We start from the raw sequence: 14,261 nt of genomic DNA, 5'->3' as shown, positions 1-14,261 counted from the left end.
TTGGCAGCCTGCATTTTTGGTTCACGAATAGCATTGGCGTTTGGCACAAAGCTGCTCGTAGTGTTGCATTTGCACTATTTCCTAGCTGTAGTGTTGCACCACCGGATGTTGCTTTTCTCATTGGTCAAAGCTATTAGGTAGTAAGACGGCTTCATTCCATCACGGTTTTTCAAAATAAATGAATTAATAAATGAATTGTAACATTTACGTTGAAAAACGCTGTAATTTACTGATTTTTGATGAATGCTTGATTTGCACCTTATATGAATGAACAAATTACTTTTAAGTCAAGGGTTTTGAAAAAAAACAACAACAACAACAATTTGGACATTTACATTACACTGATGAGACAATAGCCACTGCAGGAAGTACGCTGTCCAGAAAAAAACAACAAGGAACTCACCCAATGCTAATGTGTGAGTCTAACTTATGTTTTATTTATATCTAATATGTCTTATTTTCTGTTATTATGTTTACTATATTGGGTAATGTGTGTAATGGTGACTATAGGGGTGTCCTTTCATGTCTTCGAGGGCTCTAATAATGTTGAAAATCGTATTTAGAAGGTCATAAACAGGTTTTCTATGCTTTAACTATGAAAATGTTTCATTTATAAACGTCAAGAACAATTTTGAAAAGTTCTGGATAGTTCCATTCTGGATAGTTCCATTTAACTTTAATTCAATTCAACAATGAACTTCTCCCCACACACAACACACATTTGGCACATTAGCATGCCATGAACCCATTTATCAGGTTATTTTCATCGTATATCATCATTAAATAAAAGAAACCACGTTATTTTTAAAATGGGTATACATTTACATTTAATTGGTACCTTTTTGCAGGCCTGTTAGGGCTCGCTCGAGGACTGGATGGTGACCCATGATCGAGAACATCAAATATAAAATTCAAACATCGACTATACCTGTATTGACAAAGAGTGAATACTTGTGGACATTTTTGTCAAATTGCAAAAATAATGAAGTCAAGCCACTTTCTTGTATCATTTCCATCTAAAAGATGCCTATTCAGGAAACAGAAATTGACTCCAAATCAACAACCAAAATATTCACACACAACTCTTCAAACACACATAAAATAAACGTTAACAACAGTGGAATCTTAACGTGGCGCAGAAAAAAATGTACATACAATATTTCACATGAATACAAGCATTCGAATGTACACATGTGCGATCTCACCTAAGTGACGACAAAGACACACAACGTTTGATACACCATATACATGTATAGTACACACATCGCACATATAATCATTCTGAAACATTCAAATCTGACCCCGCACAATAAATGAGAAACAAAACTCTTGTTTCTGCACGCAAATTATATACGCAAAGGAAGAACTCTGATAAAGAGCATAAACATCTTCAAGTGAAATTTCAGATATTTCAGAAAAAGAAGCAATCACAACCAACAGCAGTGTTTCACATACATTCATTTATCTGTGGCGACCCGCCACAAGAAAATTTGGACCGCCACAACCATGTCTGGAGCTCTTTTTTTCCCATATTTTTAGATTTGGCGCTACCTGTTCACCCTCACTTATAAACGCATTATAATGGGACGGTCTGTGCAGCTTGTCTTTACAACTGCGTACAGTAGATGGCATTGTAACTCAGGTTCTAAACACACCTCATACACGCATACCACAACTGACTTGGTACAGTAGATCAATATAACACATCTATTCATCATTATAGTAGTATATGAAATATACAGTGACGTGTAAATTATCTTTCAAATCAGTACACACTTACATGCAGCCCAGGAAACATCATAAATGTTTCTTTAAACGCATGTTTGTGTTACAAGGAGCGTCAACCTTTGCACAAAATAAAACAAAACACCAGTAAGTGTAGTCTTCCTACACCACTTCATGCTTCAAATTTCGAGGGTTCACTCTATCATGATTTTTCAAAAATATATTAATTGATAAATCATGAAGTTTTGTGGTTGAATACGACCTATTTTTAGTCAAAACATATGCATACTGTATTTAAGCAAATGTTGCAAACATGCAAACTCCACACAGATGTTCCAGTGGACATACAAATCCACAATCTCCTGACTGTGAGGCCAACATGCTAACCACTAGGCCACTGTGCATTTTTGCAGCCTTTACTCACGCAAAAGCTGAAACTCAACTTTGAACTCAACTTGATGTCTTATATGGCTTATTTACTCTTATTATGTCTACTATAATGGGTAAGATGACTGTAAAGATCACTATAGGGGTGTTATTTCTTTTGTAGGGAACTCTAATAATGTTAAAAATTGCATTTAGAAGGCCGCAAACTACTTTTTTTATGCTCTCACCACAAAAATATTCCATTTATAAATAAGGAATCGTGCTTCCCGGAAATTCACTTATCACGGTTGGATCTGGAACCAATTAACCACGATTAAAGAGCAATTACTGTAAATAACGTAATGTTCTGTTGTTAAATAAGGTTTAAAAATATGAGCTAATGTGGCACATTTCTCAGGACACAAATAAAAAAAACACACATTTACCACCCACACACAAAAACTGAGTCAGAAAAAAAAGGATCAGATCATCATTTCATATTCAGTGACTATAATTATCACAACCGGTGAGTGCCAGGCAAGGAAAGGCAGGAAAATTAACAGTGTACTTTTATGTCAGATACCTGCTAATATCTGATTTAAGACTTTTAATTGGATCGCTATCTCCTGCTGGAGCATTTTAAGACTGATTACAGCAAGAAGGGACAACATTCTAAGTCAAACTTACACTATTCAACAGTTAAAAAACAAATTAATCTATCTGCGGAGCAAAATGAGGTGGGTGATATGCTGATTAAGAAATGGATGCACAAATAAGACCCTTACAAATTGGGATCGCAACCGCTTGAACACCACCTCACAGCCACGTGTATACTGTCTATATGTCCCAGGCTATTTATGTTCATTTTCAACAGAAATAGCCTCTCGCTGTGAGGTGCTGGCCTACCAGCACAGTGATGATAGCCTCAATTTGGAATTTGGCCTTGTGTTACAAAAGTTAGGGGTCTAAACATTAGGCGAGTGTTAAATATTAGTTTGCAAGATTAGTTTAAAATTGCCTTAACTATGCATGGCATTATATTCATTATGCAGAAGAACATACTGTATCAACCGTTAAAAAGCTGTCACGTTCAAACCAATTACTGTTTATTACATTGATTGCATGTGCCCGTTGTATTACATTCTATTTGTAGTTATTTTGATGACATGAATCGTAGTATTAATCGATTTTTTTTGTGTGTGGGTCTTTTGTGAATTTTTCAGGGTATGACATCCAACGATGATGAAAAAGTGACTCACTGACCTGTTTGGGGTCTGTCTGGCACCAGCTCCACCTGGCCTATTTGGCGCATCATGTATGCTGTCTTCACCTCATGACAGCTGTCTGCATAGGCTGATCTGCAGCCAGCTTCCGGTGCAAAAACAAAATATAACAAAATCACCCAACACAAATCCACGTTTTGCAAGACAGCACGGAACATTGCAACATCTCAGTGAGAAGGAGAAGAAAGACGACAAGAGAAAGCTGAGAACTGGATGGTAAATATGACTCCTGAAAAAGGTCCACTGTGCACACGATGAGACAAAACTGCATGTGAAGCCTGAGCCTGCCTGGAGCCCGCTAGACTCAGTGCCCCCACTCCTCTCTCTCTTATGCTCTTGCTCTTTCTCACTGGCCTCTCTCTTGAACTTCCTCATGACTTGATTGCATAATTGACATGTGCATCGCCTTTGAAAGCCAGCATGAATTAATAAGAAACCTTGTGAAAATATATGTGAAGCTGCCATTAATCATTTCATTATATCATGAGAAAATTACAGTTTACATTTAAAACGCATGATTGCCCTGCAACAGCTGATCTTGACCTCGCATTTCATTCAACCACACTAGAAGTGATAAGTAGGTGGCGGTGTCGATACCAGGGGTAGTCTCAGTCAGTTTTCAAAAATATATGTTTTTTGTTGTTGTGCTGTTGATATTGTTTTTTGTATGTAATGTATGTATGTAATGAAAACAAATACTGGAATATTTTTAATACATTTGTTGACATTGTCTTATTTTGTTGTGTTGATGTAATTTTGGACAAAATAGTTTTTTTGGTTTGAAAAAAGTTACATATATCGCCAGGGCTCCAGACTGCGACTAAATGGTCGCATTTTGCGACTAAAATTTGACTTAAATTTCTCATCCACTCGTGCATGTGCGCCTGTTCAAAAGGGACGCACTTTGTCCCTTATTAGAGTGAGAATTGGAACACAGTCTGTAAAATGTACAGTAAATTGACGACAGCTTGTGTGATCGCTCACGTTTCAATCGCTTTCGACCAACTCATTGTTTACACATTTTGCCTGGCTCTCACGTTCTTCTGTGTCTTTGGTGGCAGCTAGCTAGCTAGATTTACGTGCATAACCCCTGGTCCACGGACTCCAAATTTTGTTTTTTTTTTTATCCATGGTGACATCTTGTCTTTAAAACAAACAAGCAATGCGGCTCGTTCGGAGCTCGTTTTTGTCCCACAGGGAAGCTACAAGTGTCTGTCACGTTCATGGGGTACGTGCTAACTTACTTTTTTAAGTGTTAACAACCTTGCCCTCTGCTTTTCCTCGCTCCGCTCTGCTTTTGAGTAGCTCACCAAAGAATATTTGCTTCAAATCTTAGTATTTTTTTTTACTCTTCCATTCAGACATCATGCCTGTATTTAATGACAAATGACCACACAATAGCATAAAGACAATGAGCACACTGTTTGAGTGGAGATGTGCTTAGTAAATAAAGTACAATTGAAATGTTGCTGGGCACATACAACACAAATAGCTCACCTCTCCTTTCTTTTTGTCAAAGTAGCTTTAATGGTGCTGGAAGTTGGATACACTCTCATAAACCTGCACACTCAATTTATACTGTTTTATAATGTCCTGTTTAAGCAGGACAACTTTCTACGAGAAAGATATTTAAATCGTTATTTTATTATGTCTGTTAATTATCTGATATCTGTTAATGGTGTTCTTTTTAACAAAAAAAATTATTATTCAACAATGTCCCATGTATTAGTATTACTTTAAAAAAGGCATCAAATTACACAGTTAAAGGCAAAATACCCCAAAACAAGCGGGTTGGCTGGCCCTGCCAAAGTGTTCCTGATTTATTTTTGCAGAAGTTGGCAACCCTACCAGTTAATTTTCCGATTTTATTTTTAATTACTACAGAATATTTTTTGTTGCTGACAAACTTCTGTTCCACACTTCAGCCCGGTAGTTGACAGTAACGTGCAAATGAGGTACTTTGCCAAGAGGAACAAAGGAGACAAACACCGAAAAAAAAAAAGAAGGCTTCCGATGTGTGTGAAAAGAGGGCGGTATTTGAGTTAATAGTATTTATCAGTAATGCAGTGAAAATGAGAGGAAATGTGAATGTTTACTTTGCAAGTCGATTTCGGAGTGTGCTCCTATATATTCTGCTTGTGCTCCTAAAAGTTTAGGTTAGGGGTCACTGTGCTCCAGGTATAAATATTAGTCTGGAGCCCTTATTGCCTGTGCTTTATTCTGATTACAATCATGATGAACAAATTAATGGCAAACTCATTCAATGATCTTGACAAAAGTATAAGCCTTCCGTTGGCATCGGCATTAATGTCGCTGGATTTATTTGGTATCAGATTGATACTAAAATTTGCAGTATCGCCTACCCCAAGTGAAGAGGGGAAGAATGTTTTTTTTTTTTAAGTTTTGGCACCCCCTGCTGGTCATTTTTGGCATACACTTTTTGGAAAACGTGAAACCTACAAGTATACTTGTGTCAAAACGACAATTTAAACGGTACTTTCAGGTCACACGTCTCCTTTACGTGTATTTGCTAGCTGCTTGGCACAACAGACTATATTCTCTTAGATGACGACTCACTATTGACAGAATACTAACAAACATTCTTGTGAAAGTCCATGTATTATATTTCAAGAAATGTGGTACTGTTTTAAATAACTAAAACACAATTCAATATATACATGTACAGGCAAAATTCAATCTTACATGAGTTGTGTCTCCTCATACACCAGACACGAGTCTTTTAGCTCCTACTACTTGAATTTCTTTCGGTCTTTTTCTTTTTCTTTTTTCTGCGCTCTTTTTTCTTCTTTGGTTTATTGGCGGGTAACCATGACTTTACATGTGCATACCGCCTCCTGCTGTATCGGAGTATTTAACGTAGCCTATGAAATCCACTACTAGCTGTGCTGCGGCCCCTTTAAAGACAATCTCCCGCGTTCAGAGCGGAAATAGAAAGCCTGTTTTTCCTCTATTTAAGCGCGCCAACAAAGACCTCCACACGGGTCTTGAAGCTGAATCTCAAACTCGACACGGACTTTTGACTGCCGCTGCCCTGCATCCAAGCCTCGATAAAATGCCAGAGGAAACGTCGGTTGCGTCAAGCTCTGAGAGGTAAAAGCTTGTAATTTGGCACTTTAATGTTCGAACTGCACACGACCCTTAGCCACTCGCTTGATGTTTGCTAACGTTGACCGTCTCATGTTACCGTTATTGCTTGTTTTAGTGGTGTCGGTAGATGTGTGTAATTTCTGGGGCAACTTAATATCTGTTATGCACTTGGTGCTCATTAACACGCACATGCTAACGAACTAGCAAGCTGTCAAGCTAACAACAATACACCTACGCTACCGTGCCACGACTTAACGGGCGGGTACGTTAACTGTCAAATGGACGCTTTCTGTGCAAGTTGAGTGTATGTGGTGTGTTTGTGAGTTCTGAGTCAACTTTTGTTGCTTTTGTTTCACTGCAGCGCGGATGAGAAGCCATGCTCGTCGGCAGCAGCTGCGATGGACAGGTGACTATACCACAGCGCCCTCCGCGCTGGGAATCAACAGTTCATATCGTTTTAACGTGCATGTATGCCTTCCAACAGTTCTGTAGACGTCATGGAGGAGGCAAATAAACTGATCGGCACGGGAAACCGACATCTAGTGATGGGTGACGTCGTCTCTGCAGTCAGTGTCTTTCAGGACGCATGCGGCATGTTGTAAGTTTACGTGGAGCAGTCAACGCAACCGTTAAGGTTACTTTTCCAATCAAGCATGAGCGACATTGTTCAATTGACCAAAAATGTCGAATTGCCTCCAGCAGCTTGTACAGTATAATGTTATTACATGTCTATCTGCAGAGCTGCCAGGTATGGGGACACTGCAGATGAGTGTGGCGAAGCCTTTTTCCTGTGTGGGAAGTCCCTGCTGGAGCTTGCCAGGTATGCAAGTGTTTAAAACACTTGTTGTGGCACAACAAATGTTTAAATTATTTTTTGTTTGTTTTTAAATAAAAGACAAAGCTGCAGGGTGAAAATAGCCCCCAGGCTGCACTTTGGACACTACTGCTGCTGCACATATTTTTATTGGTGACTGATCAGCAGTGATTGAGGAAGTACTGATTGGACTGTTTGTCCTGTTGTTGGCACAAAATATTCTAGCTACTAGGTTACATTGATTATTTTTTTGTTTTCTTTTCTTAGGATGGAGAACACAGTCCTTGGAAATGCCCTGGAGGGAGTCCCAGAAGAGTCTGAAGATGAGGAACAACCTAGTAACTCAAATATTGAGAGTGCCAAGAACCTTGATGGTAAGAATTTCATATTTAGAGTTGCTGAATGAGATTGGCCTGACCATAACAGAAGTCATTTAATAGTCTACATTAGCTTAAAAACAATGTAGACTGTCTAAGTTAATTGTAAGGAAACTGAGCCAAATGACAAACTAAAACTGATTTCCCACCTGCCACTGTGGTGCAGAAAACACTCGTGATGAGCTACGAAAACAGGTGTATGATGCCATGGCAGAGAAGCCTGAGGCAGTAGAAACAAAGCTGGAGTCGGAGGGTGAGAAAAGCACCGCTGAGGTGAAGCAGGAACATGACGGGGCAAAGTCTCCAACCAAACAAGTTGACAATGACCCCGGAAAGACCTCCACTTCCGATGTGGCCGGAGAAATGTTGAATCCGCTTGAGGAAGCGCAAGTGAATGGAGTTGAGAGAAGCCCAAGTTCTGCGAATGGTGCTACGGAGAGCGTCACTGAGTCTCCTGTAAAAGGAAATGTGCCAAAGAATGAAGGTACTGAAGAGCTGAATGGTGAGAAGACTGGGGTGGACCAAGATGATGGCAACTCCATATCTGAAGAGGAATCTGAGGGCAGGCAGATCTTAAATATAAAACACATGCATGATGGGTGCAGCACTATAAATGGGGTGTTTTGATTTTTGTCTGTACACTTCACGTTTTATTGGTGTAAAGGAAATCCCCCCCTTTAGAAAATGTGTATTTTTGGTGCTTATGTGCAAACTGCTTGTCACAACAAATGATTTCCTCTCAGATGATGACGAAGACGACGACGATGAAGATGACGAGGCTGGAGAGAAAAATGGTGACAAGGTAAGCCCCCTGTTGAGAGGGGGGAGGAAAAAAATAAATCTTTTAAAATAAATTCTTTCAGGAGGAGGATGAGGTTGGAAATCTGCAATTGGCTTGGGAAATGCTGGAAGTGGCAAAGGTCATCTACAAGAGGTGAGAACACTTGAATTAAGGGCAGATGCACACAAGGCCTGTTGGTTCGCACTTGGGCTTACCTAACACCTGAATTTTGGCACGTTCTGGCCTGTGACTTTGTGCTGAAACGTGACACTCTCCCTCCTTTGGGTTGATTGGAATAGGTTGACCAGGAAACGGCAAGATCACGGTCTAATGCAATGATTAACTGACATTTTGGAATAAAACTAGTCCAACCCACAGCATGCTGGCTCACAAACAGGCTGTACTGTGTGTAAAGTGCCGTTTTTGATTAGAATTGGATAGAAGCGATGGGACAAGGAAATAGGCTGAAGCGTGAATGGTAAGGGAGGGAGTTATGACGCCAACGTCTCGGGTGCAAACAACCTAGTGAGCGCGACAAATGTACAACACAGTCACTGTTAGTAGGCCTATTACGGTGGGGTCACCAATCTTATCGTAGTGATACAGTAAAATTAAAGAATGCAGTGGCTTTTTAACATTGTAAACAACTCATATAGATGTAACATGTTGGGTATATTTAAAGAACAGCCTGCATCTCCATTTTGTCATAGTAGACAGTGTATTACTGTGAACTTTATTTTTCGCTGCTCATTTTTTTTATTTTTGCTGGTGTTTTAAAATTTTTACAAATTGAAACCTCGTATTTTGTAACATTGTCTTTATTCCCATATATTAACTGTTTTGTAACTATTTTCCCCCCCCAATTTGTCATTTTTTTCTAATATTAGGACTTAAAAATGTATTTAGTTCAATTTTATGCTTAAAAAAAAAATGTTCTCATAGTATGACAACATCCTCAAGACAACTTATTTAATGACTTTGATATGTAAAGACCTGTAGTCTAACTTGGTTCTTTATTCCTTCAGAAAGGAAGGCAAAGAAGACCAGCTGATGGCAGCCCAGGCCTTCTTAAAACTTGGAGAAGTCAGTGCAGAATCTGGTATGTTTGGTTACATTTCATACTCTGGGTAGGATGCTTGAATTGGAATGTTTTGAGATTTCAGAACAGTGTACTATTAGGGGATGGGCCGGTATGAGATTCTGATGGTACGACGTTGGGCAAATTTCACTATAATTGCAGCTATAAAATGTTATTTTGGAATATCTATTTGAAGAAACTTTTCTGTTCATTAAGAATATAATAGAACATGATGGAATTGTGTAAAACATGTGGTTAAAATGACCAGAAATGACTTATTTCTTAATGCAATCTATGGTGGCGAATCATGTCACAGAACCATTAATATATTCTCACGCCATGACTTTGTGTAAATGTGGAGCTTGAGCCATGCCGACAAATAACGTGTTGTATCGATAGGCTTTGTGTGTATGGCGAGGACATTGCTCCAAGAGTACATGTCAAACGAAGAATTGATGATGCTTTAAAAAAAAAAAAATGTATCCCAACTGTCCATCTAGCTGTGTATAAACAAAACATGGAATGTGGGCTAATACTTTTTACATATAATTTGTCTATTCATAGTTGTTTACATGCTCGTTTCCTAGTCGGTACAGATTGGTGTCCGATTGCATTGTAGTGACATGAGGTACTGCATCACTATGCCAGGAAAACAGCTCAGTTATGTAAATAAAACTCCCCCCCCCCCCCCATTTTTTTATAGTCGAAATGGGTGTGTCGGTTACGTGCATTGTTTGCTCCCTCCCCCTTTTTTTTTAGAACATGTGGTCATGTTTCACATAAGGACTGTGGATGATGGGCAAAATTCCTGAAGTGTAGTTTTCCTTCTAAGTTGCCCACTTTTGGCAACACGTCTCATGCCCGTTGTTTCAGCACATCAAAGCCCAGTTCCTCCTGTGAGGAATAACACGGACATGGCAAAGAATTTTCAGATGGTGGCTGCATGGACTTGCGCTTTCCTTCATACCCCACATTTGTGTTCACCCTTCTGACTCTTGCGCTTCCTCCTAAAGGCAACTATCCTCAGGCACTAGATGATTTCCAGGAATGTTTAGCGCTGCAGCTCAAGCACCTTCCTCCTCACAGTCGTCTGCTGGCAGAGACCCATTACCATGTTGCCACAACACTTTGTTACATGGATCAGTACAGCCAGGCCATCCAGCACTACAACAGCTCCATAAAAGTCATCGAGACCCGCCTAGGTGAGACACGTTCTGTGACTTCTGTTTTAACACGTTAAAATAAGTAACACAGCTGGATGACCTTGTCTTGTGCCTAAATTGTGTGTGTTTTTTTGTTGTTTTTTTTTATGTGTGTGTAGGCATGTTGCAAGAGGTCATCAATGCTGCAGAGGGCACAGAAAGTGCTGCAGAGGAGAAGACTGAGATGGAAGAACTGAAGCAGCTTCTGCCTGACATAAAGGAAAAAGTGGAAGATGCCAAAGAAAGCCAGAGGACAGCTAGTGCTGCCTCCCAGGCCATTCAACAGACTCTTGTAGGTTCACAATGGACAATATAGTTTGTGAAATGTTGCTAATGCTGCTACATTTCTGAAAGGGCGGTGCTTCGTCATCGGCATGTTTTGGTGAAAACGGTGGCCCATCAGCCTTTGCTGCCCCCGCCCAGGTAAGAATCAAAGCATCAATTATGAAAATGAGACTTCAAATTGGTATAGTAATATAATCTTACGTGGGGATCTGTCCCCCCAAGATCCAAGTCAAATCAACTGACAGCGCATCGTCTTCCAAAGTGGCCTCGGACATCTCTCACCTGGTCAGGAAAAAGGTGAGGCTTTCAATCCTTAGCATCTTTTTTGGCAGACAAATGGTTGTGGTGGTAGGGATGGCAGTTGCTGCCTATTAGCAGAATGAGACCCTGCTTCTACACCTAACTTGCATTTTAGTGAGGTTGATGTGTTCAAAAAGACACATTTTGAGCCATTGGGTTGCCTATATATATATATATATATATATATATTTTTTTTTTTTTTTTATTTTTCCCCCGCCATTCCTGTTCTGTAGCTTGTTTTGGACAGATGTAGTGTGAATGCCTACCTAGTTGTACAGCTTGTCTTTGTGTGAGCTGTATGCATGATGCATTAATTAGTGGTCTTGTCCATATTTGGATTTTCTCCTCCCAAGTCAACATGGCTTACATTTGAGGTTGTCTTCATTCCCCTTCTATATTTCTACACAGAGGAAACCAGAGGAGGAGAGCCCAGTAAAGGATGCTGATGCTAAGCAGGCAAAACAGGAAGACACAGTTAATGGCAGTGGGGACTCTAGTGCCAGCAACGGAGTTGAGAAGGAAAAGTCACAGGAGGCGAGTGTTAGGCTTGTATTGTACTGCAATATGTCGAAGGTAGCAATGCTACTCTACTGTGGTTAGTTCCTCAGACATTGGCACCACTTGGGTCGAATTAGGTTGAGCTTCAATTTCATTCAGCTCTTGAACTGCGTTAGTTAAATAAATGCCCGATCACTGAAGAGGATTACGTTTGGCCACATGAACAAACTTTTTGGGGGGGGAGGTACAGGCTACAAATTACAAGTGTTTTTTTTTGGGGGGGGGGTGTAATAGTAAGAGCAAATTTCAATATGAAAATGCCTTTCGAAATGATGCTGAGATGGAATGTCGACATGTTAGTCTTAACTTTTACTCATCTTTCCTTTTTTTTTTTTCCTTTTTTTTTTTTTTTTTTTTAGGCTGCTGTCCAGTCAACCTCTGTGCAGTCTTCAGCGTGATGCGCTTCTTGAAAGACCACAGCATGTCCTCCCAGCCACCATTCAAAGTCTTTGTTGTAAATAAGATCCATTTTTCATAAATTTGTCTGTCCAGTTTTGTATACTTGCAGTAAATGAATTTGCAGATGCACATTTTGTTTTTTTTAACTATTGGAATTCAATTCTGTCAATGCACGTTATTAACTGGGTAGATTCCGTAGATTTAGTGCAAAACACAAAATTGCCAGCAAGTTGGTTAACATACTGTAACCAAGTAATGGATTTCTGTGCTGTTGAGTTAAGGCAGGGGTGTCCAAACCTTTCCACAAAGGGCTACAGTACATACTGAAAAAAGGATGCAAGGACTACTTTGATATTTTCTAAATAAGCAAAGTTTTCCATTTCAGGAAAACTGCATCTCCGGTTTGTTATACTTGGAAAAAGCGTAGTGTTGTAAACTAACCCACACCCCCCCCATTTTTGCTTTTAATTTTAAATTTTTTTTTCTTAACCTTCATAGACTTCTATTACTTTATTCCCATGATTGACTGAATTCTCATAACATTTCCCCACCAAATGTTCCAACAGAACTTGTAAGTTGTTTTTATATATATATTTTTCAACTCTTTACTCCTAAAATCACCCCGTTAAGAGTTTATTCTTAAAATTGTTAGTACTTGTAAAGTTTCACTTTTTTTTGTGTGTAATTTTCCTGTTTCAACTTCTTGTAAATGTTTTCATGACTTTATTCCCAAAAAATTACTATCACAATGTAATTTTCCAAAAAAGTTTGGTTTCTCATGACGTAATGTCTATTTTAGCAGACTACAAAATGTGTAAATATGACTCCCCCCTCCCCCCCCCCACCTTGTATTGCAGTCTTATGAGATGCCAGCATTTTGTAGTTTGATTACAACCTTTTTTTTTCTCTTAATTTGACTATTACTGATATTTTTTTTTTTTTTTTTTTTTTGCTGTTAAATTACATTTTTAGAATATGCCTGATGTGCCCCCGGGCTGCACTTTGGACACCCCTGGGTTAACTACAGACCACCGCCTGCTCTTGCCCATCTTAGTTTGATCAGGTATTGAATGATTGGCACTTGGTTGGGGGAAGAATGCACATTGATGCACTCTACTGGTGAAAAACACCTTGTGCACAACTGACCTTAACTAATGTAGCTGTTCTGGTTCCTATTGGTGATGGAAATTTCGGCTTTTTTTTTTTTTTTTTTTAGAGAGACTGTTCTTTTGGCTCCCAACTGGGTCCTCGGGTTATTTTTTTGTCTTAAATTAATTACCGAATTATGCGTATTGTGTAAAATTGAATTACTGTGGAAGTATAATTTGATTAATTTTAAGTATGATCGGAAATCTCAAAGTACATCTACACATAACGTAGTACTATTAGAGACTCGTGCTAGGTTAAAAATATTGTCAGGTGTGTGGTATGTTTTAGCTTGATTTAAATTTTCATTTAATTTGGAGCTGTTAAAACACACACAGTAGTGTCTTGTCACTCATCTTTGTTCGTAAAATACAGCGAAATTGGCATATTTCATATAGTGGCAAAAAAATTTAATCTAGTCTAAATTTTGAAGATTTTACTTTTGGGCAGACGGGTCATGATTTCATTTTGTAAATTTCGACTTACCAGTCCAAAGTTCAAATCATGCTCTGAGGCTATGCCAATATATATTTTCCTTTTGGTGCAGTGCAGCATTGTCATTTTACTACTATATACAGTATATCACTACATACTTTTAACTCGTCTTTCTGTAGTCACTTTATTTCAGAATCATCAGTGGTGTGCCGTCAGGGCCAGCAAAGCCTTCTCTGCTGGCCTAAACACTTATCAAACACAGACCTACATTTACAACTTGAATTCTACTTTTTTTGATCTATTTATTTATTCCCAACAGTCTATCTTCATTTCGTGGCACATCTTGTGACTGTTAGCTTCCCCCCCCCCCCCCCCCCCCCCCCCCCCCCCCAAAAAAAAAAAAG

At 39.2% G+C, this 14,261-nt stretch overlaps 2 protein-coding genes across 6 annotated transcripts in view; one reads left to right on the top strand and one right to left on the bottom strand.

Annotated features, from left to right (window-relative positions):
• LOC129189056 (glypican-5-like) overlaps positions 1-6,173 on the bottom strand; it is a 52,547-nt gene extending 46,374 nt beyond the window's left edge. The window contains exons 1-2 of one of the 2 annotated variants that reach the window (XM_054790332.1): positions 6,078-6,173; positions 3,355-3,459 (exon numbers count right to left, since the gene is read on the bottom strand). In XM_054790332.1, the coding sequence (XP_054646307.1) occupies positions 3,355-3,459; positions 6,078-6,096 (124 nt within the window). In that variant the 5' untranslated portion in view covers positions 6,097-6,173. Of the gene's footprint in view, positions 1-3,354; positions 3,711-6,077 lie in introns of those variants that run through there. The other variant, XM_054790331.1, reaches the window with a different exon arrangement.
• A 103-nt stretch (positions 6,174-6,276) lies between these two features.
• nasp (nuclear autoantigenic sperm protein (histone-binding)) lies at positions 6,277-13,276 on the top strand. Of its 4 annotated transcripts, XR_008572728.1 has the most exons (15): positions 6,278-6,485; positions 6,844-6,888; positions 6,967-7,080; positions 7,222-7,302; positions 7,564-7,670; positions 8,417-8,475; positions 8,537-8,607; positions 9,480-9,553; positions 10,546-10,734; positions 10,854-11,026; positions 11,089-11,157; positions 11,242-11,316; positions 11,728-11,853; positions 12,237-12,331; positions 13,249-13,276. XR_008572728.1 is itself a non-coding variant. In XM_054790335.1 (14 exons), exons 1-14 carry the CDS (start codon positions 6,448-6,450, stop codon positions 12,273-12,275), a joined length of 1,257 nt encoding a protein of 418 aa, XP_054646310.1. In that variant the 5' UTR covers positions 6,278-6,447; the 3' UTR covers positions 12,276-13,051. The 4 variants fall into 4 exon arrangements, 3 of the variants coding, with proteins under 3 accessions (XP_054646311.1, XP_054646310.1, XP_054646309.1); XM_054790335.1 differs by lacking the exon at positions 13,249-13,276 and having other exon boundaries at positions 8,540-8,607; positions 12,237-13,051; XM_054790334.1 differs by lacking the exon at positions 13,249-13,276 and having other exon boundaries at positions 12,237-13,051.
• Positions 13,277-14,261: the final 985 nt, after the last annotated feature.

Source organism: Dunckerocampus dactyliophorus, chromosome 10 (assembly GCF_027744805.1).
Source record: "Dunckerocampus dactyliophorus isolate RoL2022-P2 chromosome 10, RoL_Ddac_1.1, whole genome shotgun sequence".
NCBI lineage: Eukaryota > Metazoa > Chordata > Actinopteri > Syngnathiformes > Syngnathidae > Dunckerocampus > Dunckerocampus dactyliophorus.
The sequence above is the reverse complement of the archived record's forward strand: the minus strand, read 5'-3'. Positions and strand labels throughout refer to the sequence as shown.